Source organism: Tripterygium wilfordii, chromosome 9 (genome assembly GCF_013401445.1).
Source record: "Tripterygium wilfordii isolate XIE 37 chromosome 9, ASM1340144v1, whole genome shotgun sequence".
Taxonomy (NCBI): domain Eukaryota; kingdom Viridiplantae; phylum Streptophyta; class Magnoliopsida; order Celastrales; family Celastraceae; genus Tripterygium; species Tripterygium wilfordii.
The window spans coordinates 14,679,625-14,704,607 of record NC_052240.1 but is presented as its reverse complement, the minus strand read 5'-3'; the positions used below and the strand labels follow the sequence as shown (position 1 = coordinate 14,704,607).

Here is a 24,983-nt window from a genome sequence, read left to right as displayed (position 1 = left end):
AGTGTCATGAAGGCTAAAAAAAATGAAGTCAATAAAACTTTTGACTAAAATACTGATGCCGGATTCAAAAACGCGAAGAAATTATTTCAGGATGTAAACAGGCACGAGAAAGCAATACTGCAATAGTAAATTTCTGCACATAATCTCGCATCTTGTCATCACAAGACCTGAGGAACAAGAAAGCAAGTGAATCATATTGCAATCCTCATGAGACATATGATAAGCAAAGGATCAATATTCAAAGAGTTCACGAGCCCAGGTCATGTACAGTAATAAATTGAGAAAATAAAAGCAAGGTCACCTTATAACATATGTGAGGAAGAATTTGCAGCTACCTGGACAAACCATGGTATTAGCCAGCAGGCTGCTCAATCTTTATATGAAGCATCAACCTGTTAGGGTTAGGGGTCCCTAAACTACCCTGACTATCACCCAAAAGTTTGCAGGAAGCTTTTTCAAGGAATTCCTTTGCAACACTTTGAACATATTGTTTCCATGTTTTCTCTTCTTTTGGACAGTCTTCTCTAAATACTTGATCCTTGTCCCCGCTCTCTTACTGATATCCTTCATGCTTTGCCTCTGCCCTGCAGAATATGAATAGCAAGTTAATGAAAAACTGATCATAATGAGATATGGATAGTTGTGCTGGTAATGAGAAATTAATTGACTACAAACCAGGGGTTAGATGTGCCAAAGAATGCTCAATAAAACGGGTTGCTGCCTGATAATTTAAGGTAATGGAAGGCCGCAACGGAGCTTCAAGAACAAATTCAAACTCATGCCATCCATAATGGGGTACAAAGTACACCAATCAAATGCATTGTCAAAAAGCATGCTAACCATAAGTTGAAATAATACAAAATTTTGAAAATGTATAAAAATCGATGCAAACTATCATTCTTTTGTATTATAGTAAAACAACCTTTATTTATGGAAATACAGTTTGACAACCTTCATCAAGTCATTACATGTGACAAACTGACAATTAAATGGACTTCGTATGGATCACATCTCTCAAAATGAGAAAATATAACTTTACTCAAATCTATGAACTGCTCTAGCTTGTCTTGGTACAAGCTTAACCTTTCCTACAAGCATAAGTTGCAGAAATACATGAGTAATGATTGACCTGAACATCAAACCAAACTAGTCCAATGCTCTGTAACCTTTTGACACTTAACTGTCCAAAGTATTTAGGTATAAAAACCAAATGATGGACGTGAACTATCAAACCAAACTAGTCCACTGCCATGTAACCTTTTTAGCCATTCAACTATCCAAAGTATTTACGTCCCAGAAGAATCCTTAAATTTGCCAATACCTTCTAATCAGATTCTTCATGAAGGGATCCCATACTATCAAATTTAGGAATATAAGAGTAATATGCGCTGACCCTAAACCAAAACCTAGAATTAAAGAAATCCGCATAAGATTAACATCATCCAGTTGATCTAAACAAACATAGATTTCAAGTGTATTCAAATTTCAAAGGGGAAAATAATTATGACAAATAAAAGATTAAAAGAAAACAAAAATAACAAATCTAGATACATACAAGCTCTGTTTTGACAGGATGATCATCCGGGTGAACTCCACTACATCTCAATCTCACTGCAAGATGAAAACAAAACGACAACCACGGGCTAAAACCAAGTGTATTGCTAATTTTTCACCCAGTCTGGTTAAAATTTAAGGACGGAAAACAAGAAAGAAAAGAGGGAATAATATACAAGTGAAGAGTGCGGTGGTGGCCTTGGCAAGCAAGAGAATATACTGAGCCCGTTAGAGAGGTCTGGGAGTACTTCTGGGTCCGAGAGAGACAAAAACTCGGGCAGTTGGGCTTCAACTCGTTCTACGTCATGGTTCAATGTCAAACCCTAATTCAAGACGGATGAACAAAATGTATTCGTCGAATTTTATTTTTGGTTGAAAAGCGCGGTAGGGTTTTGGCCTTGGGGGAGCGTAGAGCGATTGGAGAATTTTTTTAATGGCGGCAGTTAGACTGAGAATGTTCATTTTGTAATTATCGAAATTTTTCAAATTTTCACCTTACATGCCTCTCTTTTTATGGACTTTTGTTTTGTATTCCCTTAAAAAAAAACGTAAAGACTCCAATTTTTATTTTTTTTATTCCATAATTCATCATGCAATAAAATGATGAATTACTTCAATGACTTGAGTTTTTAACGTTTGCATATTGCGCTTCGCCGAACATGTAATTGATATGAGAAATATATGTAGAAACATGTATGTTGAAAAAATATAGTTCAACTCTCACCATTAAATTTGGAGAAATCCATACTCTTTTTCACCTTAATCTTATATTCAATGTTATTATCTTCATATATATATATATATATATATATATTTATATCTATAACATTTGATGATCTGTAAGAGTCGTTTTGAGTTTTCATGATAGTTGTAAATCATGTTAAATCAAACACATATACAACATAGATGACGAAATTATGATTCAATGTATCGTAACGTGGTACGTCACATCTATCGCTTGTGCCAAAACAACTATCAAACAAAACATTATCAATAGATAAACAATCAACTTGGACTAAATCATCAAATTGCTTGAGTGGAGATATGGATCAATATCTCTTTGTATAGTTAGTTACTTGAGTGACTCGATACGTCAAATAATCATAAATGCATACAAAATTGTTTATATTCGTCTAAGGTGAATGTATGTTGTATATTTATTTTTTATTAATGCGATATATCAACTTTGATTCTACATTAACATTTATGATACATGACTCTGATCAATGTACTAATTAAATATATATGATGAGATTATACATGAATTTATAATAAATAATCAATAACACAAGTTTTTGTGTGCTATTTAACATTATTAATTTTGGGGCTCAAATTTGACGTATTGATAAAACTCTGCAACTCCAAACTTTTACATGTTCGGATGGTGTCTAAAGGCTAGAGGGGGCACCAAATATTCCTATTCAATCGAAGTTTAGGATAAAGACAAAGAAAATCCACATTCCGACATTCCAAACAAAGACAAATGCACGAAAATGGGAAAAAGACATCCCCAAATCTGTCTTGTCCTAGAATGACAATATTCTTTCTAGCTAGTTGGAATCAAACAGGCAATCCAAAAGTGGGTTAAGAGTAAGACCAGCCAAATTTGTTTCTCTCTATTGGCTTTGCTTTTCTGTGCGAGAGAGTTACGTCCAATTTGGAGTCTTAATAGACACTGTGGTAGGATCAACTCTAAGTATGAGTTTGGCAGTGTATTGCAACACACCTTATAGCATAACAGTTTTTTGTGACACGTCAAACAGCTTTTGCGTTCTAACTCATCTCACAACACCACAGTTTTTTATCTTACAGCACCTCACCACATCTCACCACACTCCCAAACACTTACAATATATGTTGACTTGTTATACGTAATCAAATTATGTCAATTATTGTATTTTAGATTAATGTACAAGGTAAACCTTGAGTGATTTTATATTAATATTATTAGTCATCTAATATAAGTGTAATTTTGATACGTCAAATGCACCTCACAGCACCGCACCGCACCACACCACATTTTTAAAAGTTATGCGCTAAACAGCTTTTTGCGTTTCAACTCATCTCACAGCACCACAGTTTTATAACTCACAGCACCACACCACACCTCACAGCACTTCACAACATTCCCAAACAAGCCCTAATGCTCAATTGTTTTATTGATGGGCTTTACACATGTATGATAACATGAGCGTCAATCTCATACATTACATATTAGTGCAAAATTAAAAACCTATATATATATATATATATGTATTGGTAAAATTGGTTCCCATGTGAGCTTTTGAGAGTGAGAATTATTGGGGAGCAAATGTTAGTCAGGGGATTAAGTATCCGGTACAAGTCATCTTGAGCATAAAACCTGGAGAGAATATAAAAGTTGTCACTCAAAAACTAAAAAATAAAATAAAATGGGAATTAATTAACGATAAAATTCTAGAGAAAAAAAAGGACCCACAAAGAATGTTGGGAATAAAGTGGCTACATAGTCCTCGACAAAGGCCTTTTTGCCAAGCAAAAGCCCATCCACACCTTGACCATTATTGGTTTTGGGCCCACAAATGATTTTGTAAATGTGGGAGTGGCCCAATTTCAGTTTTTTTTTTTCATCTCTTTGGCTTCACACATGGGAATCGTTTAATCATTAATTAAATCATGTTTTTCAAAAGGCTTTGCATTTTTTAAGTTACAAAAGCAAAACCAATAGAAAACTCAATTTTTAATGGTCCTTTTGAAATTGGTGATTTGTTATTACTTTCAAATCATTTGGGTACAAACTTTATATATATATATATATATATATATATATTTTTTTTTATTTGTATGTTAAAATTTAAACGTTAAATGGCATTTTCTAGTTCGGGCCTTAGGAGAAGATGAGTAGATATCAATGAGGCAGCTGTAAAGGATAAGAGTCTGAAAGGTGTAGTAGTTGGTCCAAACTCATTAATTAACCCAGCGCTATCAAAGGACCATGTAGGCTGATAGGGTCCATGTAGTCCCTACAATCTCTAGGACCATCGACCCTCTCATGACCTAAAAGATCTTAATGGTCCATACCCAAATAATTGTAAACCAGTTTCATTTTTTTACAACTAATTAATAGAAAGATAGAGAAAAAAGAATCATAGTTAGTGTTGAGATTCATGCCCGGTTGAACTAATAATCGTTATTAGCTGTAGCTCTTAGAAGTTATGATTCAAATGGATTCATTACGATTTGCTGGATCAGGTTGAAGTGCATGCAGCAAAGGCTATAATGACATATATAACTCCCTCAATCACTTGAAAGATCTTCAATTCGATTTTTCACAGGGAACAAAAAAATATCCTTGTGGCTAAGTTTTAGTCAAACTAATTTTATAGTCAAGTGAAAAACCGTCTGTACACACGAGAATGACCACTCGAGTGTAGATCGTCCTCGATTAAAAAAAATACATAAATTAGAATTGAAAATAGGGGAGATATGACATATATTTAGGGTGAAACATTTGAACATTCCCGAAAAATAATCAATCTATCCGTGACCGAAAAATATACTTAACCCCACAAATTTTATACCTTCATCCTCCCTCTCTCCCATGAGGTTTACTCGTACCATACCCTCCAAATACCGGGCAGGATTCGGGTATACCGGCGGGGGAAGGATACAATTTTCATCCCAAGACAGTGAGACACGTAGGACAACGAAAGAAGTGGCAGAATCGTGCAATAAATGGGAACAATAGGGATAAAATTGGAAAGAAAAGGGTGGCGTGCTTTAACGGCATAAAATGCTCTCCTCTCTCCGAGCCACCCTGTAAACACAGTCCTCTCTGCTTCCTTTAGACACTCTCTAAATTTTCTATTTCTTTCACTTTCGAATACTATTTTCCAAGAAAATTCCAGCGACCACCTCGTCAGAGGCAGAAGGCTATCTAACCATTCAGCAATCACGAACTGTTTTGAGATTTGCGCCGAAAGATAGAGAGAGGAAGATCTCGAGCGGGATCAGACTGATTTAAAGTAAAGACGGCGAGAATTTATGATATAGACGTACACACTTCACCCTCTTCTGCCTCTCTCTTTATCTCTCTAGCTTCCACGCTAAGACGATAATTATTATTTTATGATTTTTCTCTAACGCCAATCTTCAATCCTTTTCTCTGGTGACGCCATTTATTTCTTCCTTCTCTCTGTATTATACAATTTATACTATTATTCTACCAGTTTCTGCAATTTGTGTGTCAATACACTACAGCGGGATTTATTTCTTCTTAGCTCGTGAGCGTCATCAATGTTGTTATAGAGGGCGCGCGAAATCGATTGGAACAACGGGAAACTCGAGGCGGGAGCAGTAATACAAAGTGCAGAGCTTGTCCCTGTCGGGTGTTTATTGCGGGTCCGGTGGTGGTTGTGGTTGCGTGTTTCAGAAACAGAGGCTCTCTCTGCGAAGCAGGCATTTGTGTTCAGTATTTTGGGTTTCTAATACTGATGTGGTCTCTCTTTTTCTGATTTGTAGTGAGGGAAAATATCGAGAATCAGAGTTCGGAGAGTTCGGAGAGAGATTGTATGGGCCGCAGCAGCGGAAACAGAGCTGGTGTCGGTGTCGGTGTGCGTCTTTGAAGGTTTCCTTGTGGTTTCTTGGTGTTTTGTTAGGGGCATTTGGGGTTTAAAAATGAAGTTTATGAAGCTAGGGTCCAAACCTGATGCATTTCAATCTGATGGAAAATCAATCAGGTGAGAATTAGCTATTCAATTTCCAGGCAAACATATATTTTTTGGTTATTTTGTTCCTGCTTTTCATTCCTTTATGTTAATCTGCCTCTCTGCCTTTTCTTTTTCCTGCTTCTTCCTTTAACAAATTCATGAAATTTTACTTTGTCACTGCTTCTATCGTGTGCATTCTGCTTCCTTTTTTTATTTTATGGATAGTTCGTTCTGCTTCTATCATGTGCAAATGGTTTATTTCCTGGAGTAATGGCGGAAATATCAAATATATGAACTTGTTCTTAACTTTAAGATTTCCTTATCTGAAAAAGAAGTATATTTTCACAGAAGTGGTCAAGAATGATAGGTTCCTTTGAAAAAAGATAAACACTAGGAAACAATTCAATTTAGTGCATGGATACGTTGTTCTCATAAGGGAATTACAAAAAGGAAGGGGGACATTTGAAGGGTGGTCCTGCCAATGAACTGTCTTCTTTTTAACAAGTTGGTGGTCCAAACTCCAAACGCAGTAAAGTCATATATGCAAGTACTTTAATCAATAATCATCATATGGGGCAACTTGTTCCTGTAAACAATATTTGAGCCAACTACCTGTTACATGTGTTTGTTTCCACCACAAGAATTTCTTGATCATGCATGTGATCCCATACTCATTTCGTTTGTGTAATTAAGAGTTTGAGTCTTTGTGATGGGGAACATAATGTTATATCATATTAGGATTGGTGGTTTTTGGTGATCATTCCTGTCCGTTATTCTCATAAATGCTTATTGAATAATGCAAAGGAATAAAATTCATCATGTGTGCAAATGGCCACAAGTATAAGAGCCTGAACAGGAGCATTCCGATGCCTAGGTGAAAATCTCTTTTAAGTTAATTTTGAATCCGTTGCCACAAGTTATTTCCTGGCGACAGTGGTAGGCATTCTGGATGGTGGTGTATAACATTTAGCATTCTGATTATGGGCTAAATTTTTACTTACCTGCTGAAGGGTAGCTTGGCATGTTTGCTTCCAAAAATCTCTGTTTGACTATTTCACTTCATGTCAACCATTGGACATCGAGTCTCTCATTGGTTGGCAAATTTAGCAGCTGGTATGACGATTTTACGTACCTGTCTCGGCAAGCCCTTTTTGTATATTTGGCCTTCATTGGTGCATCTTGAACTTGTTCAGCTGGAGTGATTGAAATTTGGTAGTGAAACCATATCTAGCAGGAATTTGGCATTGTCTTGAATTTGCCGAGTTACTGGATTTGCAGAGCCAAGTTTATTGTTTCACTTTCTTTGGCGTTAAGCAGATGCATTTTTATTTATTTTTATTTTTTTTGAGATTTTGGAGATATAAGTTTTAGACCTTGTCACCCTTGGTAGGTCTCGTTGTCTGTCAGAATATCAGCATCACTGTAGTATGTGAAGATTTGTGAAGGTCACTCAATGTCCAGAGGATGTTTTAAACACCCTGATAGGCCAAGATGTTTGCGGCTTTAATTGAAAATTTTCCCAGTTTATCTATGAAATATGACATATATTCTACCTACCCACCTACCACCTGTTGGGATCTTCCTCGCCACGGGTGGGGCTAACGTAACAACATATGTAGAGCCGGTTTTGGCCTGATGATTCCAGAAAAGGTTAAAAAAGAATGTGAAATGTCATGTACATATTTTGGTTGCTTCAGCCTATTATTTTGGTGGGCCCTGTATAGTGTTGTGGCATTACTTTGCATGTTTTCCATTTTGGCGTGACGTATATTCTTCCATAAAGGGCTAAGTTGACTTCTGACATGAATTATTGCCCTTTCTATAGTTGTTCATTCAGTTGTACAATAAATGGTTATGTGAATAGCGAGATGTGTTAGTAAGCATTGGATATAGCCTATTCCTTACCATGTGCAGGTACTTGTTCCTTTGGTGTCTTTCCTTTCTTTCTTTGGTAAAGTTAAGCTTTTCGAGTGTCTAAATATTATCAGCGCTGAAATTGTGCTCTTATTTTGGTTCCCTGTGCCAGATTTATTGCTGCTCTATTTATATGTTCTAGTAGTGTTCTATCTCAGAGCTTCTGATATATCTTTTTGTGCAGGTATGTGTCATCTGAGCTGGCAACAGACATCACAATCATTGTAGGTGAAGTAAGATTTTACCTTCACAAGGTATAGTTTCATGGTATACCTTTTCTCTAGTGAGTCAAGCTTGGTAACTCTTGCGGCTGTATCTTTATTACCAAGTCTAATGAATGCCTGGAGAATTTGGAAATATCTGCAGGCCATTTAATAAATTAATATTATGACGTATTTTGTACTAGCATGTGACATTTCTTCCTTCTGTTTCTGCTTCTCTCACTCTCCTCCTGCCTATCCATGTCCTTCTTTGGTTGTCAGTATATTTCTTTGTTACAATTTCAACAGCAGTGATTGAGATACAAAAATTTCACTGATAAGCTATTATATTGGTGGAGTCAATAAAATGTAAGCTTACGATATAGCACAGTCATACCGAGCATCTTCTTTCTTGGTGTCCTATTATGTTTGTCTATTTTGTGGTTTATCATTTATGTCCTTGTAAAATTGTCTTTCTTGTTAAAATTTGTGATGCTTGCCAGAGATCGGCCTATTGTGTCTCTTCATGATACAGGGTTAATAGCCGAGTATTGAATAATTGTTAAACAATATGTGAACATTCAAGTTTTGGGTGTTCATAAGCAGAAATTTGGATGCATCCATAAGAGATTTTTTGACATTTTGGCCCTTTTGTTCTTAACATTTTGATACTTACTTTATCATGCATCTATTAGAGGTTTTGTGTCATTCCAAGATTTATGGTTAATAAGTGAGTATTGAAATATGTAGCACTTTGCTTATTTTCGTAATTTTTGGTTTTTCCGTATTGTCTTTACAGTTTCCTCTGTTGTCCAAGAGTCAACGCCTGCAAAAATCAGTGCCCAAAGCCAGTGAGGAAAATCTTGATGAAATTAATTTGGCTGATTTTCCTGGTGGGCCTAAAGCATTTGAAATTTGTGCTAAGTTCTTCTATGGAATGACTGTTACCCTTAATGCTTACAATGTTGTGGCTGCTCGTTGTGCTGCTGAGTATCTCGAGATGACCGAGGATGTTGATCGAGGAAATCTTATTTTTAAAATTGAGGTATTTCTTAACTCCAGCATCTTTCGTAGCTGGAAGGATTCCATTATTGTTCTCCAGACCACCAGATCTCTTTTGCCATGGTCTGAAGATCTAAAGATTGTTGGGAGATGCATAGATTCCATTGCCTCCAAAACCTCAGTGGACCCTGCAAACATAACATGGTCCTATACATATAATCGTAAATTGCCAGTTTCTGATAGAATAGTTGAGGATGGGATGAAGTTTCTAGAGAAAATTGAGTCTGTTCCAAAGGATTGGTGGGTTGAAGACATATGTGAAGTGGAGATTGATCTGTACAAGCGAGTCATTATTGCTGTGAAATTAAAGGGAAGAATGGACGGTGCTGTGATTGGGGAGGCATTAAAAACTTATGCTGTTCGATGGTTGCCAGATTCTGTTGATGCTTTGGTATCTGATGATCATTCCTGGAGGAATAGGTATTTGATAGAAACTATTGTTTGTCTACTGCCTTCAGATAGGGAAGTGGGTTGTTCATGCAGTTTTCTACTGAAACTGTTGAAAGCTGCCATTTTGGTTGGAGCAAGTGATTCATCCCGAGAAGATTTGGTGAAGAGGATCAGTTTGAAGCTGCATGAGGCTTCTGTCAAAGATTTATTAATTCCAGCTCAGTCTCCCCAATCCACTTTATATGATGTTGATTTAGTGCAGTGCATGGTGAATCGTTTTGTGATGCATGAGAAGCACGGTCAGGATTTTAAAGTTGATGAGAAGAATGAGGAGACTGATAGTTTTGTTTTGGGACACAGATCGTTGTTGAATATTGGTAAACTAATCGATGGATATCTTGCGGAAATTGCACGTGACCCAAATCTCACTCTTGCTAGTTTCATTGACTTGTCACATTCAATTCCCGATTCTGCAAGACCAACTCATGATGGGCTTTATGTAGCAATCGACACCTACCTGAAGGTATGTTTTTATTACCTGAGCACTAATTTACTTTTCGTCTCGACTATTTCAGATAAATTCTTTATGATATTTGCTACAAGAGGACATGTTTGGGCATACTTTTTTTTTTTCTTTTTCAGCATGACTTATGAATTATGATTCTCAATGGCATTTTATCGGATTTCCCCAAGGGGTGTTTCTCAATGTCATTTACTTGGGAAGAGCAGCAGCAAGTCACTGGAACTTATTAAACATAGTTTTTTTTTTTATATTACTTTTGGCAAAGTTCTAATTCTTTTATGGATTTCATGCCATTGGATCATATTGGGTAGGAGGATACATCCCAATGCCTTGTTCCCATGGATTTTTAATTGGGTTTGAAAATGTTGTGAGCTGCTTAACTCTTGTGATTTACTTGTATGGTGCACTTCTGGAAACTGAGACACTTGCTCTACATGATGCCTGTAATCCTATTATTAGGGCATTCTTTGCTTAATTCTAAAGTGAAACCAAACTATATATTATGCTGATGGCACTATTATGTATTTAGGAGAATCCTCGCCTGACAAAAACTGAAAGGAAGAAGATATGTAGTTTGATGGATGTCAAAAGATTGACGATGGATGCATCTATGCATGCTGCACAGAATGAGCGACTTCCTCTCCGAGTTGTGGTCCAAGTTCTGTTTTTTGAGCAAGTTAGAGCAGCTGCTGGGGTTCCATCCCTTACTAGCAACCCTGGAGATGCTTCACATTCCTCAACAAACACAGACGAGGAATATGACAAGAAGGTAGCAGCAGATGTTTGCAAATCCTTGAATAAGCAGATGAGTCAATTGAAAGTTAAAGATGATGATTCTGGTAAAAATGGAAAGTTGACAAAAAAGAACAGCAAGAACAGCAAAAGTGGCATCCAATTACTGCCGTCACGGTCGAGAAGAATGTTTGATAAGTTGTGGGTTGTGGGTAAAGGGCGTGGAGAGAGCAGGAGCTCTGAAACATCAGCAAGTTCTCAGAGCCCAACTTCTATGGCTCCTGGGGACACCAAGTCTTCTGGTTCGTCTTCAAGACATGGGAGGCATTCCAACTCCTGAATGAAGAAGATTTCCACGGTTGGTGGTGTAAAGTGGTAGGATTTTGATGTTGCCGATGATGGGTTTGCTTAGGTTGCTGCTTCTTTTTTTTTTATCATTATCTTCCAATTAAATGTAAAATTAGTCATTTTCAATTGCCTTCTCTCTAACGTCCCATTAGTTCGAATTGCAAGATTCTCCATCTGTGTATCAAGTTCATTAGTTCCCCTGAAAGTAGTTTTCGATTCTTAAAACAATAGTTAATCAAGCATGCATACTGACTCTTTAAGAAAGCCAACGTGTGCAAATTTATTGACCACGCTTACTTGAATTGATCATTTCTAATTATGAAATTATTTATCTGAAATTATGAACCAGTACTGTCCGGACGAAGCTTCTTTATGGGCTTAAATTAATGTACCATTTCTCATTTAAGAATTATGATCACATTCATCTTCTAAGGCTTGACAAGCTCAGGCCTTTCTGTCTTAACGAAGGCCCATCTATTAACTTTAACGAGCTTCAATTTGGCCTAATCTTGTTCTTTCAAATGGGCCCAAAGCCTGTTCCTGGAAGCTCAGCCCATGTTCACATGAAGGCTCCGCAAGGCGCGAACAACACACGCGGCGAGGCTTTCCGCTCGAGAGGTTTCAGCCTTTCAGGCCTTTGAGTGGAGCGAGTGTGTCCAGCAAAGCGAAGGCGGCATTTTCTCAAGCATCTTAAAGAATGCTTTCAGGGACACAACATTGTCATACAAAGATTACAGTGACAGTGATTAACTACCGCCATTGCCACATCTCCCTCTAACATCATTGAAGAGTTTTAACTCTTCGTCCTCCGGTCCCTGTGATTGATTGGAAGCCAAGCCTCTTCTTCTCTTTCGAAAACGTCAATGTCAAGGAAATTACAATGCCCACGAGGTGTTTCCTTAAAAACCGAGTAAAATACATTCCTCTGGTTCCCCATTTTATACTCTTTGCAGTGCCATCATTGGGAATGTTTGTGGGATCTGTATGTATATGAGCTGATACGGGTTTCTGTTTGTTGGGTGCAAATGTGTATACTGTTGGACCTTTCGTGGGTGTTCTATTGCGGGTAAGTTTAGCGGATATTGAAGGATATGGCGCTCTATAGGAAATTTTTCTATAGAAAACCGCCTGATGGACTTCTGGAGATATATGAAAGGGTTTATGGTAAGCTCTTGACTGGTTGAATCATTGTGCATTTCGATTATTTTAGGTTTCAAGTTTAGGGTTCAATGGAGTTTTCAACAGTTTTACATATGTGGAAGTTTGAGGGTCGCAAATGCTTCATTTTATTTATAAAAAATCTGGTTTTGATGTTCTTATAAGTCATGCACATGCCAAGAGCTATCACAAAACCTTTGGCAGTAGAAAACTTTGGTACTAAACCGGGAGAGGCTAAATAGCTGGTGCAACATGGTGGCCTTTGCATTAGGGGTTTGTCGCGCTATTACTCATAGTGGATGTTTAGCTTTACACATCTCTGAATTGTTGTTACATGTTTTACTTGCTGTTATACCATAGAAGGCATTGCTAATTTGTGCCATTTATATGGTAATAACACTACGTCATGTATATCTGCACTTTTTGATTGCTCTTTTGCCACAGATGTTTTGGAAGATGATGAATGTAAAGCCCATTTGGGAGGCTTTGTGGGTCAACTCTGGAATCATTTCCCTGATGCTTCATTCATGGTGTTTAACTTCCTTGAAGGGGAAAACCAAAGCCAAATTGCCCGCATATTGTCAGATTATGATATGACTGTAATGGATTATCCTCTTCAATATGAAGGCTGCCCCTTATTGACATTAGAGATGATACATCATGTTTTGAGATCAAGTGAAAGCTGGCTCTCACTTGGGAAAAAAAATTTGATCTTGATGTATTGCGAGCGAGGTGGGTGGCCAGTTTTGGCCTTTATGTTTGCCGTGCTTTTGATAAATAGAAAGCAATTCACGGGAGAGCAAAAAACTTTGGACATTATCTACAAACAAGCCACTCGAGGGGTATTGCAACTGATTTCAACCCTGAATCCATTGCCTTCTCAACTGAGATACCTACAGTATATCTCAAGAAGGAATGTAGGCTCCGAATGGCCTCCACTGCATAGAGCACTTACATTGGACTGTATTATACTTACATTCATTCCCAGTATGGACGGGGAGGGGGGTTGCCATCCAATTTTTAGGATATACGGACAAGATCCATTTATGGCTGCTGATCGGACTACCAAAGTTCTGTTCTCAACACCAAAAAGGAGCAAACTTGTTCCACATTTCAAGCAGGTGAGTTCATATTGTTTTTCATTGAAAAAGATGGGTATATGTCTTTGTTTCCTTTCTCCATTTACTTACACTGGTCACCTCAGAAGCAGTGACATATCACTAATTCTTCGGCAGGGTTGGGAATAACTTTTTCGTGCTTTTTTATTATTAAAAATTTCACACACCATGGTTGATTGGTTGTGATGTTTGTTTGGAAATGCATTAATGCATGCTCTGGAAACTTAAATCTCATGTGTTCACAACATTTTGTCAAAGCAATTGTTTTCCTTCTCTGAATCTTGCCTTTCACGGTTTTATCAAAATGAAATGATACATCCTTTATGGAGACGGTTACTTATTCCATCATCCATGCTCATTGTTTCCTTGCAAGAGGTTTGCCTTTGCCTTATCTTTTTCCCTGGGTGGATAGTGTACAAAGAAATGGTAACCATATCATTGTTCTATAGACAAACATATGTACAGGTGTTCAGAGCTATGCTTAACAGGGCACTCTATATAGATAGATCTAGCTGTAAGTCACTGAGATAGAACACTAGTCATCTAACAAATGGATTTTTTACTCGTACTTTAACGTACGAAGATTGTGGCTAACTATCATGAGTAATGTAAGATTATAGGGTCATTATTGCTGTAGGAGTGTGGAGGGTTGGTTTCTACTTCTTCAGTTGCAAATATGCGAAACATGAAATTGCACAGTGAGGCCTTGATTTGACTGGGTCAAAAGAATATTGGCATCTTTGTGCATTTTGGAACTGAAAGCAACATGTTCTGTCCCCAGGTGAAAGCAGCAAAAAAATGAAAGTTCAGTAAATGTCTATTATATATCTACTTTACCATATTTGATTGTTGCCTATCAGTTGGATTTACTGGCTTGTTAAATGTCTGCTAGCGGATTACTGTTTTTCCTTCGCATTAGGTTACCTGAAAGTACATATATGTTCGTTTTCTAAGTCATGTAAAAATTAATGTATGCATGTATTGTTGCAGGCAGATTGTGAATTAGTTAAAGATCCTTAATTCAGAGATGGATTCTTCCTCTTCTTTTGCTTCAATTGATTTTCCGGGTATAGAGGAGAAAGGCGAATTAAAAGCATCAGAGAACAACGAACTTTTGATAAGCATGGCCCAGGAGAGACAGTTTATACCCTCTTCTAAGTCATCTTCTGATGCAAATTCAATACAGAAGGAGGTTGAACCCCAAGAATTGCAGATTGCTCTCCAGCGACCAGCTCAATCTAAAATCAGATCCCAGCAAGCAACTCATACTTCAGTGTCCTCTCCAGTTTCATATAGTAATTCCTTGCAAGGATTACCTGTGCATATATCAAGATATCATAGTGCACCCTCAGTCCTTGGTATTACAGCTCTCTTGCATGATCATGCAACATCCAGTAAAGAACAAATGCGTCCTGTGACATCATCTCTAACTTCGGTTAGTTCATTTCCTTCTGCTGCAAGTATACATAAACCTGTGCAGATCAGTCATGTGTCCTCTCCGGAGCCACCATCTCTTCCTGTTTTGCAATCTTCTATTGTTGCTACTACAAGCATTGGAAAAACTTCTATAACTCTTCCTCCTGTCCCTCCACCTCCCCTTCCCCCTCTCAAAACAACTTCAAATGCGAAAAATTCTGTATCAGTACAGCATCCTGAAACTGCATCTCTGACTGGACATCAGTTGTCAATGGCGTGCCCTTCCCCACCTGCATTTCCATGTCGCTCTGGTTCATTTCCTTCTCCAGCCATCAAGAGCCCATATTCAACTCCTCCGCCCCCACCTTTTTCAGGGGCATCCCACCCATATTTAGTCAAGAACTCATTCTCAACTCCTCCCCCACCTTTACCTCCTTCTTTTCCAGGCCCATATCCACCTTCCGCCGTTAGGAGGTCAATTTTGACTCCCCCTGCTCCTCCACCACCCCCTGCAGTTGCTTCCTCGATTGCCTGCTCCACATCTGCTTCAGTATCATTGAAGAGCTCTGCTGTAATGCCTGGACCTCCTGCCCCTCCTCCCCCTCCTCCCCCTCCCCTTTGTTCTGGTCCTATTTTAGGTTCCAATAGTTTAACTTCTATACCTTCACCACCCCCTCCCCCTATTTCTGCTCAAAAGGATTTGTCATCCAATAATTCTGCACATGTTCCTCCACTGCCATCCCCTCCTGCTCCTTTTGCCAAAGGATTATCAAAAACAGATGGTGCATCTTCACTATTTCACTCAGGAATTTGTAATGGAAATGTGCCTCCAGTTCCTGGACCACCTTCTATGGGCTCTTTTGGTGCAAAGGGACAGAACATGTCACGCACAAATCCCAGAAATCAGGTTCAACCTAGAAAGGCAAACCTGAAGCCCTATCATTGGCTAAAGTTAACAAGGGCCATGCAAGGAAGCTTATGGGCCTAGACACAAAAGTCTGATGAAGCTTCCAAGTAGGTATCATTGACTGCATTTGTCCTTTATTGCCAATTTTAGTTCAGATGATAATGTAAGGTGCTAAAAGTTATGCTTTGTATTTTCCTGTACTAGGGTTCCAGATTTTGACATCTCAGAACTTGAGCATCTCTTCTCAGCAGCTGCTCCAAATTCAGATAATGGAGGCAAAGGAAGAAAATCAAATCGTCATTCCTCGGGGCCTAAATCTGACAAAGTCCAGCTGGTAAAGTGTAATTTTTGACATGATTTAGCCTGTTATGATTAATGTATATTTTATGGGCTTGTGTTGTCAATCTAGGGACAAGACTTTGTTAGAGCTGGCAAGATTTTTCTGAATCTGTCAACCTTTTAGATAGTACTTGTTTTTCCAAGAAACTTCCACTTTAATTTTTCCTTGAATCCACTGATTTATTGTGCGTCCGCATGCACATCAACGTGATTGTGTGATCTATTTGCAACATGTCTCTTCATTGTTGTCCTCTGCTTGACAAATATGTAGCAGTCAGTAGAACGTCTTGTCTCTAATTGCTATCTCATGATGTAGTTTCTGTTGTTGTAGATTGAGCTAAGGCGAGCTTATAACTGTGAAATCATGCTTTCAAAAGTCAAAGTTCCTTTATCTTGTTTGACGGTAAGCTAAACCTTACGGTTACTTGTTTGTCAGTTAATTCCTTTTAATTGTTGGAGATTGCCTGAGGTAGCCCTGTCACAAAATCATCATCATTATCATGACCATCAAAGCCTTCATCCGACAACATTTTTGGGGTTGGCTACATGAATGAACATTGAACAAGCATCTCGAGTCCCATCACAAATTCCAAACTGTAACTCCCATGTTGTATTTTAATTTGATAGATGTTTTACTCACGTTTTGATCTGTAAACCATTTATTTTATTTTTGGTATTTGTCTTTTTGTCGTAAAATGATAGTAATCCATATCATAAAACTGGCATGTTGTACATCAATATCTTCGACCCCACCCTCCACATAAATATCCATTTTCATTAGGATTGGAATCTTTAAAATGTGGATGTAGACAAAGTTCATGAATTAAAGGGGAGAGGTTCCATTTGCAATGAAAGAATACAAGAGAAGACGCGGAAGGGAAAACAAAAAGATTCACTAAACCTCTGCATTGCTACAGCTTCTGTTGTCAATACCAACCTACTAGGGTCATCATCATGATACCACACCTGTCACGCCTTCACTTTAACACTTCACTATTGTGGCCACTATCATTGCTCCTCTTCTTTGCTGCCACCTCCTACAACCTGTTTAATCACTGTCATTTCACTATTAGTAGAAGTTGTTTGCAAATGCATTTTTGTCTATGTTTCTCTGCATGAATATGAATACAATAAATTCTACAATCTTGCTTTGCATGTGGTTTCATGGTGACCATTATAACCTTGCCAATGCCTTACAGAGTTTGGTTCTTGCCTTGGACGATTCAGCACTAGATGTTGATCAGGTTGATAACCTGATTAAGTTTTGTCCAATGAAAGAAGAGATGGATTAGCTTAAGGTATGGAAGATGTATAGTTGTATACTCTGAACTTTCATCATGTGTCATGTCCTCCACTTCAATATCTTTACATATGATCTTCCATCTCTTTTGATTAGTATTAGCATTTTCAATTTCAGGGTTATAGTGGAGATAAAGAAAATTTGGGAAAATGTGAACAGGTAAGACGATAATAGATCTTTTTCATAGAAACCCTCTTTTTATATACCATTTCTTTTGGATGATGTGTAACCTCACCGAGGCCCGGGCTAGGCCATATTATACCCTACCCTCTTAGAGTATACCTTGGATACTAATAATCATCCACAACTTTCTGCACTAAATTATTACCCAAGTTGCACGATTTATGGTTCTGCTGATTCCTAGTATGAATATTCAAGTTATCTTTATTGCTGACTTCTCCTTTAGTTAGGTTGATTGCGATTCTTTGGCCAATTATTGGAATTGTAGCCTTATTCCAGTCCAGTAACGAGCTGAACGGCGATGCATAGATTGGGAAGTACCCCATGATAATTTGCATCATCTGGTCAAACATTCAGACAATTATGAACGCACAGAGTATTGATTGGCTTGTGTGTCTTTGTCGCAGTTCTTCTTAGAATTGATGAAAGTTCCGCGTGTAGAGTCAAAGCTAAGAGTATTTTCATTCAAGATGCAATTTCACTCCCAGGTTAGAAGACAGCTGTCTGGTTCTATTTTTTTTTTTTCCAGATGCTATCTGTTGTTTTTGTTGCCAAGTTGAACATTGGCTCTCACTTCCTTCAGGTTTCTGACCTTAGAAGCCATTTGAATATCATAAATTCTGCGTCTGAAGAGGTGAGTGCCTTTTTTTTATTTATTCTTTCTGTTTATCAATGATAAGAGTCTTTCTTTGTCATATTAAATTCTGACGCCACTTTTCTTGTGTTGCCATCATTAGATCAGGAATTCCATGAAATTGAAAAGGATCATGCAATATATTCTTTCCCTGGGCAATGCTTTGAACCATGGAACCGCAAGAGGTGCATTGGAAATTTTGTCGAAATCAGTTTTGCTTTCTTGCGAACCATAGAAACATATGAAATTGGATTCGTGTGGTGTAGACAGCATATGCTATTTAATGAACTAAGAGAGCGTGTATTCAAGTTGGACATGGATTATTCGTATGGTGTATTAGTGGTCAGTGGTCACTAGTGAAAAAAATGCTATAGTAAATGGTAGAGTTACGGGAGTGCAACCTAGAGGTCACAGGTTCAGTTCTTGGAAACAATCTCTCCACAAATTATGTGGGGGTAAGGATTGCACATATCACATATGTCCCTAACCCCGTCCACTACGGGAGCCTTGTGGATGTGAGTTGTTTTCCTTTTTACCTTTTAGTGAATGAAATAAAGGGAATATGTGCGCATTGCAACTGAATAAAAAAAAGCTACATCCATGTGAACTCTCATATACAAATATGAAGCTGAATGGAATCAGCATGCACTGTTTCCCCTTCCAATGATGTTACTGAATAACTTCTGATGAAGAAGAAATAAAAAGCTTAGCAAATCTTGGATTTTCCATATTTCATGTAGAGATGCACATGGGCACGAGTCTTTTAAACCATGCTTATAGCATGCATCTATCACTAGAAAACTCCCTCGACCCAGTAATTGAAATCAGGAACCATATATTTAATTGAGAATGAACCTTCTGATACTTAAATTGATAAATATCTTATCTTTTTTAAATCTCTTTTTGAGTGCCCATATCTTATATTCTTGATTTATATATCAGTAGCCTTTCTATTTTGTTGCTCTAGGTTCTGCAATTGGATTTCGATTGGATAGTCTCCTCAAACTCACTGATACACGAGCTCTGGACAACAAAACAACACTCATGCATTATCTTTGTAAGGTAATAAATCTTTTCTTTTTACCTCAGCTAATGCCTTCCTGCCAAGTTGTTTTTCCTTGTAAACTTAGGATGAAAGTATCTTTGCATCAAGTTGCTAGCTACTCTCTGTTCCTTTGAATTGTTGAAATATGAGCTTTTCAGACTTTCTCCTTAGAACAATCTATGTCCTCTTTGGTGATGCATTTTACTTTCCACGGCCCACGCTGTAGGTACTTGCTGAAAAACTGCCTGAACTTTTGGATTTCCCAAGAGACCTCGTGAGTTTGGATGCTTCAACTAAAGTACTCTCTCTCTCCTCTTTTTTTTCTGCTTCATTTTTTTGCAATATTTCAATTCCATTACACTTGACAGATGCTTAGCATATAATTAATTTCCATGCAGATACAATTGAAATATTTGGCAGAGGAAATGCAAGCCATTAGTAAAGGGCTGGAAAAAGTTGTGTGGGAATTAACTGCCTCAGAAAATGATGGTCCGGTTTCAGGAAATTTTCGCCAGGTAATTCCTCTGAATCAATTCATGTTCATGGATGAGGCTTTTTCATATGATACTGCATGAAATTCCATCTGATTTTGATGCATTAATTTAAATTTTCGAGGCATGCAATAAGCTTTGATTTCTATTTTATTTTATTTCTTTTAAAATGCCAAGTATTTCTGCTGGATCGCTAAACAGCCTTTCAATGTAAACACCAAGGTCCATACTCCAGTAGGAAAGATGATTTTTCTTGTATCGCTTGTGCCATTAAATGGTCTTATGGTCAAGTGGGAATAAATTGACCTTTACACAATTTCATGTTGGCTGGTCTTAGTTGGTGTTCAAAACTTTAGCCTCTTGAGCTTCTATAATGGTAGTTGGATCAGTGATAAAAGAATTCAACTAGCGCCCAACTTGGTGGCTGCTGATGCCAAGTTGATTGGTAAATTTACAATACCATCCTGTGGGATTAGACTCCTTTACTTGAGGGAAATTACATTTAATTTTAAGTTGAAGCCCAAACAAAAATAGCACTGGGATCATAAGGAAACATGTAAAGTTTGACAAAGCTAGGTTCATTTGACATGCTGTATTAGAAGTATTTTGAACCCCAAATTCAGAGCATTTTCTTTTATCTATGGCTCCCATATCTACAACGACATGGCACAGCCTGGCATTTCTTCACTTGTACTGAGACCTTTTTTCTCTTCAAAATGTCCCTGAATAGTGATACATTTTGGAGCCCATAATCTTTAGTAACAAGTAACAACCACCTCGTGGATTCGAAGATGTAAATCTATGCATGGTGCATTGATAATCATTTCTGCTGTTCTAATAGTATAACATAGCTAAGAAGATCATCAAACGTGCACAGATTATGGTAGTATTCTTCTTCATATACTGCTAACAAGTTGCTAATCTTTTTTCTACGAAGAGTCTTCTTGTAGTTCAATTACCTGAGATCCAAGTCTCACTACTTTTTCTTAACACTTACTCTCACTACCAGATTGGGTGTTCACAGCCTATATTCACTGAAAACACTTTGTTCATCGACTGCTAAGCTAAAAGATGTCCAGAGTCCTTGTTACTTAATGTAAACTTTTAACTACTTGGATTTGTAACCTCTGATTTTATATTTTGATATCACTGATGCCAAATTTGTTCTCCGTGGAGGTGTTCAGTCTTTGAAGAATTTCCTGAGTTTTGCTGAAAGTGAAGTACGGTCTTTGGCTTCACTTTACTCCACTGTTGTAAGTGTGCAATATCTTACAGAGCTGCTTCTAAGTATCATTATGTGTGAGCCCCAAGAAATGCGTGCTTTAATCGACAATTATGAATTTTGTGCATTTTAGGGTAGAAATGCAGATGCATTGGCTCTTTATTTTGGGGAAGATCCAGCACGCTGTCCTTTTGAGCAAGGTAACCTTCACTACTAACAATTTTGATTTCTCACTTTCATTGTCAATGATAGTTGGACTTGTAGATTCTTCATCTCAGAAACTGATTTCCAAGCTTGAAAATCACTTTTATATATTCTGCAATAATGTGCTTGTTTCTTCTAAGTGTATTCCTGTCTTCTTTGTCGAATTCTTCTTGCAGTTGTGTCTACTTTGCTGAATTTTGCGCGGATGTTTATTAAAGCGCGTGATGAAAACCTTAAGCAGTTCGAGCTTGAAAAGAAGGCGGCACAGAAGGAGGCACAAAATGAAAAGTTGAAGATGAGTGCGCCCAGAAAGGAATCCGAGCGCTTGGTGCAGACTCCCATCAAATAATCGAGTGTTTCTGACCCTTTTGTTTGGTACCAGCTGTTTTCATTTGGATAAAATTCCATCTTACACCATGGATGAAAGCTTTTTTCAGAGGACTGAGGGCGAAGTAACAAGACAAGATCTACAGATTTGAAAGAGCATTCTGACAGGAAAAAGCAAGCGGTTAAGGAAATATAGGTGGTTTATCTGCGATAAATATTCATTTCAGATGTTGATTGTGGTATTGTTCAATCTAATTGGTTGCCTCTGGATCAGAAATTGTGGCATTAAAAGCCATACCCAATTAGCTGCACACGAGGTATCTCTTGAATTTTGTTGCATAATTTTTGGACTTTTTTTGTTCTCCTTTTGCTAAATATTAGGTTCATTTTTCGTGTAGATAGATTTGTTCTGTACATTTTTTCAGTTACTAGGGATGTAAAATGGTTTTCATTACTTTGAATAAGAAGTAACTAATTTGCCATCAGGGGTTTGATGCCTACTTAAGTTTCAAACTGCTTCTGATTTATCCTGATGCTTTCGTTAGTCCATATAATATTTCCTTTACAGAATCATAGAAACTTAGGCAGTGATTTTTTACCAGCTATATTCTACATTTTATGTTAAGTTAGTTTTACCTTAATCTGCTGGACTTGCTTCTGTAGACAATTATCCAAAAAACATTCTTCCATGAATTGGGATAAATCTAAAACCATTCAAACATCCATTATTTTCCATGCAATTCCTTACAGGAGGGGGAAAAAAAAAAGAGTAGATTCTAGGGGGTCCCTTTCTTTCTCTTTACACTTATACCTAGTTTCAGAAAATAATAGTCCGACTCACTGCCTTGTTGGCTTTGCGAGGTCAGTGATGGAGCCTGCTATTACTGCAGCCAGTGCTACCGTAAAGTTAGGATCTTTGGCTAATGATGCTGCATATTCTTCAATATTTTTATGCTCTATGCCGTTGTAGTTTTGTAGGACATGCTGAGGTGGTCTTCTGGTCTCTTGATTGGAACTGGAAAGATTAAGGTCTAGGCTGAAGGGTGTTTTATCCTCGTCTTCACTGAGGATGTTAGGCTTGAAAACCGAGGCCAATCTATTTGGTGAGGGTGAAGCTTGTCTTGGTGAACCATTGGGGGGATGGTTGTGTACTCCTTCATAAGTTGCAATAACAAAAGACTTGTCTTTCATGCATCTTTGAACCTAAAGAAACCTAAAAATCATTAGAACAAATCTTGCTGATAAACCAAGAAAAAATGACACCGAAAATTTGGGTTTACCGGACTGTGCAACAAAGGGACGTTACGGTAATGTTGGCTGCGACTTGCCAGTAAAGAATGACTGTTATATTTCCTCCTTAATCTTATTCGCATATATGTTCTTTGATAGAATCATTCTCATGTAACTAAGTAAGTCCTTGTATATGCTTTCGTTACGTTAGTTTAAGTTAAGATAATGCTTTGAAGCATACGTACTTTCTTTTTGACAGGGCACTCAGGGGCCATGGAACATCTGTAATAGGCTCGAGGAGATGGATTATCTTTGGTAACCTTCTGTCCATATTTTCTCCATTGATATCCATCTTTCACAACCTGAAATCACAACAAAAGAGTTTTTAACATATCTGGGAACCTATAGTACTTTTGTAGCTGTTTTAAGTTTTAACATATTGTCGGAAACTTACGAGGCTCTTGTCCTTAGCATCAGCTTTGACAAATATTTGTGATGCCTTATTGGCTCCCGGAACTTCTGTCCTTTGCTCTCTTTCTTGAATATAGGCTTGAAGATTGTTGTATCTACTGCTCATAACTTCAACCATGAATTGAAGAGCTTCGTTCTCTTTCCGACAACGCTCCAACTCTTCTTTGAGTTCTTCCACCTCCTTTTTCTGATACCATGTTGAATATTTTATACAGAGAAGATGTGTGTGTGTGTGTGTGTATATATATATATATATATATAGAGAGAGAGAGAGAGAGAGAAGTGGAGGGGGAGGGGGGGGGGAGAGATATTTGTGTGTGTGTTTTATAAAGTTAGAAGTTAGAAGGAAGACCCGTCTATTACCTTCCGTTTGTGAGAGGTTGAAGCATCCATTGAAGTAGCTTGAATGTGGATAAGTTGATAACCAGAAACACTTATTTATATGTGAAGAATTTCTGGGTCTGCAGACATAAAGTAGGTGGAATCGTAAAAGAGGAATTGAACTTGGACTTGATTTACTTGCCAGATAAGTTGAAATGAATAAAAGGGTTGAAAGTTGAATTACGTATGTCCTACATGTGGGAAGGTACAGACAAATTATATAGACTCAAATCTTCTCTCTTTTCTTTTCTTTTTTTATTATTTTGTTGATTTGTCTATGTATGTATGGTTCAGTGGTTGGTAGTTATAAGACTATATAAGTCGCTTTTCCTTTTCCTTTTCTTTTTCTTTTTTGAACATTAAATGATGAGTCCAAGGTTAAACTCTTTTATACAAAAGAAAATGATTGTCTCATTTTCTTTACTAGAACATAACACTGGCACACAACGTGTCTATGCGTTGGATTTTGGTCAAACTTATATTGTCATAGAATAAAAAATGTCTATGTGCATAGAATTGATGACCCGAGTTTAGACTTTAATGCAAAGATCAGTTTGTAAATTTCTTATGATGTTGTTCTTGATTGGAAAAAAAAATGCTAAAAAGGGACGCAAGCACAGTGACAGCACATGTAATGTAAAGTTACAGAAAAAGTAGGAACACTGTAGTATCAAGTCTTTGTGTTTCTAACTTTCAAGTGGTTGTCCTTAACCTAATCTGTACATCATTAGGCCTAACAACTATCATTTGTGAGTTCCGAGTTCGTCAACTAGTGGTCTAATCATATCATGACAACACAATCATAATTATAATAAAAGAGCTCGCAGTTTTATTATGAGTGTTGAAGACGACATTGATACAATGGTATTGCTTATGCATATGTTTATAATAAGACGACTAGAAAAATCACCCCAAGTCATCATTAATTTAACACATGAGCATTTATTTAGCATATTTACTGTATTTGTCGTTTGTCAATCTATGACTGTAAACAGGGGCGAAGCCAATCAATTATTAAACATTCTAAGTTAAAAAAAAAAACAAAACATATATATATATATATATATATCAAATAACATTAACCATTGTAAAAGACTAGTCCTGCGTTTGTAGATGGGATCTATATATCGATAATATGGACGTGAAGAA

General features: G+C 37.4%; 2 protein-coding genes and 1 pseudogene across 4 annotated transcripts; 2 read left to right on the top strand and 1 right to left on the bottom strand.

Moving 5' to 3' along the window:
• The first annotated feature begins 5,319 nt into the window (after positions 1 to 5,319).
• LOC120005719 (BTB/POZ domain-containing protein NPY1) lies at positions 5,320 to 11,698 on the top strand. Of its 3 annotated transcripts, none has more exons than XM_038855510.1 (5): positions 5,320 to 5,588; positions 6,055 to 6,272; positions 8,341 to 8,410; positions 9,156 to 10,331; positions 10,861 to 11,698. In XM_038855510.1, exons 2-5 carry the CDS (start codon positions 6,211 to 6,213, stop codon positions 11,401 to 11,403), a joined length of 1,851 nt encoding a protein of 616 aa, XP_038711438.1. In that variant the 5' UTR covers positions 5,320 to 5,588; positions 6,055 to 6,210; the 3' UTR covers positions 11,404 to 11,698. The 3 variants fall into 3 exon arrangements, with proteins under 3 accessions (XP_038711438.1, XP_038711436.1, XP_038711437.1); XM_038855508.1 differs by having other exon boundaries at positions 5,814 to 6,272; XM_038855509.1 differs by having other exon boundaries at positions 5,794 to 6,272.
• A 326-nt stretch (positions 11,699 to 12,024) lies between these two features.
• LOC120006078 lies at positions 12,025 to 23,373 on the top strand (annotated as a pseudogene).
• On the bottom strand, positions 22,420 to 23,975 carry LOC120005720 (probable WRKY transcription factor 40). Its single transcript, XM_038855512.1, has 4 exons — positions 23,817 to 23,975; positions 23,437 to 23,640; positions 23,228 to 23,344; positions 22,420 to 22,955 (listed from the first exon to the last, which is right to left on the bottom strand). The coding sequence occupies exons 1-4, from the start codon at positions 23,844 to 23,846 to the stop codon at positions 22,590 to 22,592; spliced, it is 717 nt and encodes a 238-aa protein (XP_038711440.1). The 5' UTR covers positions 23,847 to 23,975; the 3' UTR covers positions 22,420 to 22,589.
• Between the last annotated feature and the right edge of the window lie 1,008 nt (positions 23,976 to 24,983).

Excerpts from the sequence above, each read along its gene's own strand:
- LOC120005719 (XM_038855510.1), top strand. The coding sequence starts at position 6,211 with ATGAAGTTTATGAAGCTAGGGTCCAAACCTGATGCATTTCAATCTGAT. Across the intron at positions 8,411-9,155 it reads TAAGATTTTACCTTCACAAG|TTTCCTCTGTTGTCCAAGAG; the intron begins GTATAGTTTCAT and ends TTGTCTTTACAG. Across the intron at positions 10,332-10,860 it reads CAATCGACACCTACCTGAAG|GAGAATCCTCGCCTGACAAA; the intron begins GTATGTTTTTAT and ends TTATGTATTTAG.
- LOC120005720 (XM_038855512.1), bottom strand. The coding sequence starts at position 23,846 with ATGGATGCTTCAACCTCTCACAAACGGAAG. Across the intron at positions 23,345-23,436 it reads ATGCTAAGGACAAGAGCCTC|GTTGTGAAAGATGGATATCA; the intron begins GTAAGTTTCCGA and ends TTGTGATTTCAG. Across the intron at positions 22,956-23,227 it reads AGTGCCCTGTCAAAAAGAAA|GTTCAAAGATGCATGAAAGA; the intron begins GTACGTATGCTT and ends AGGTTTCTTTAG.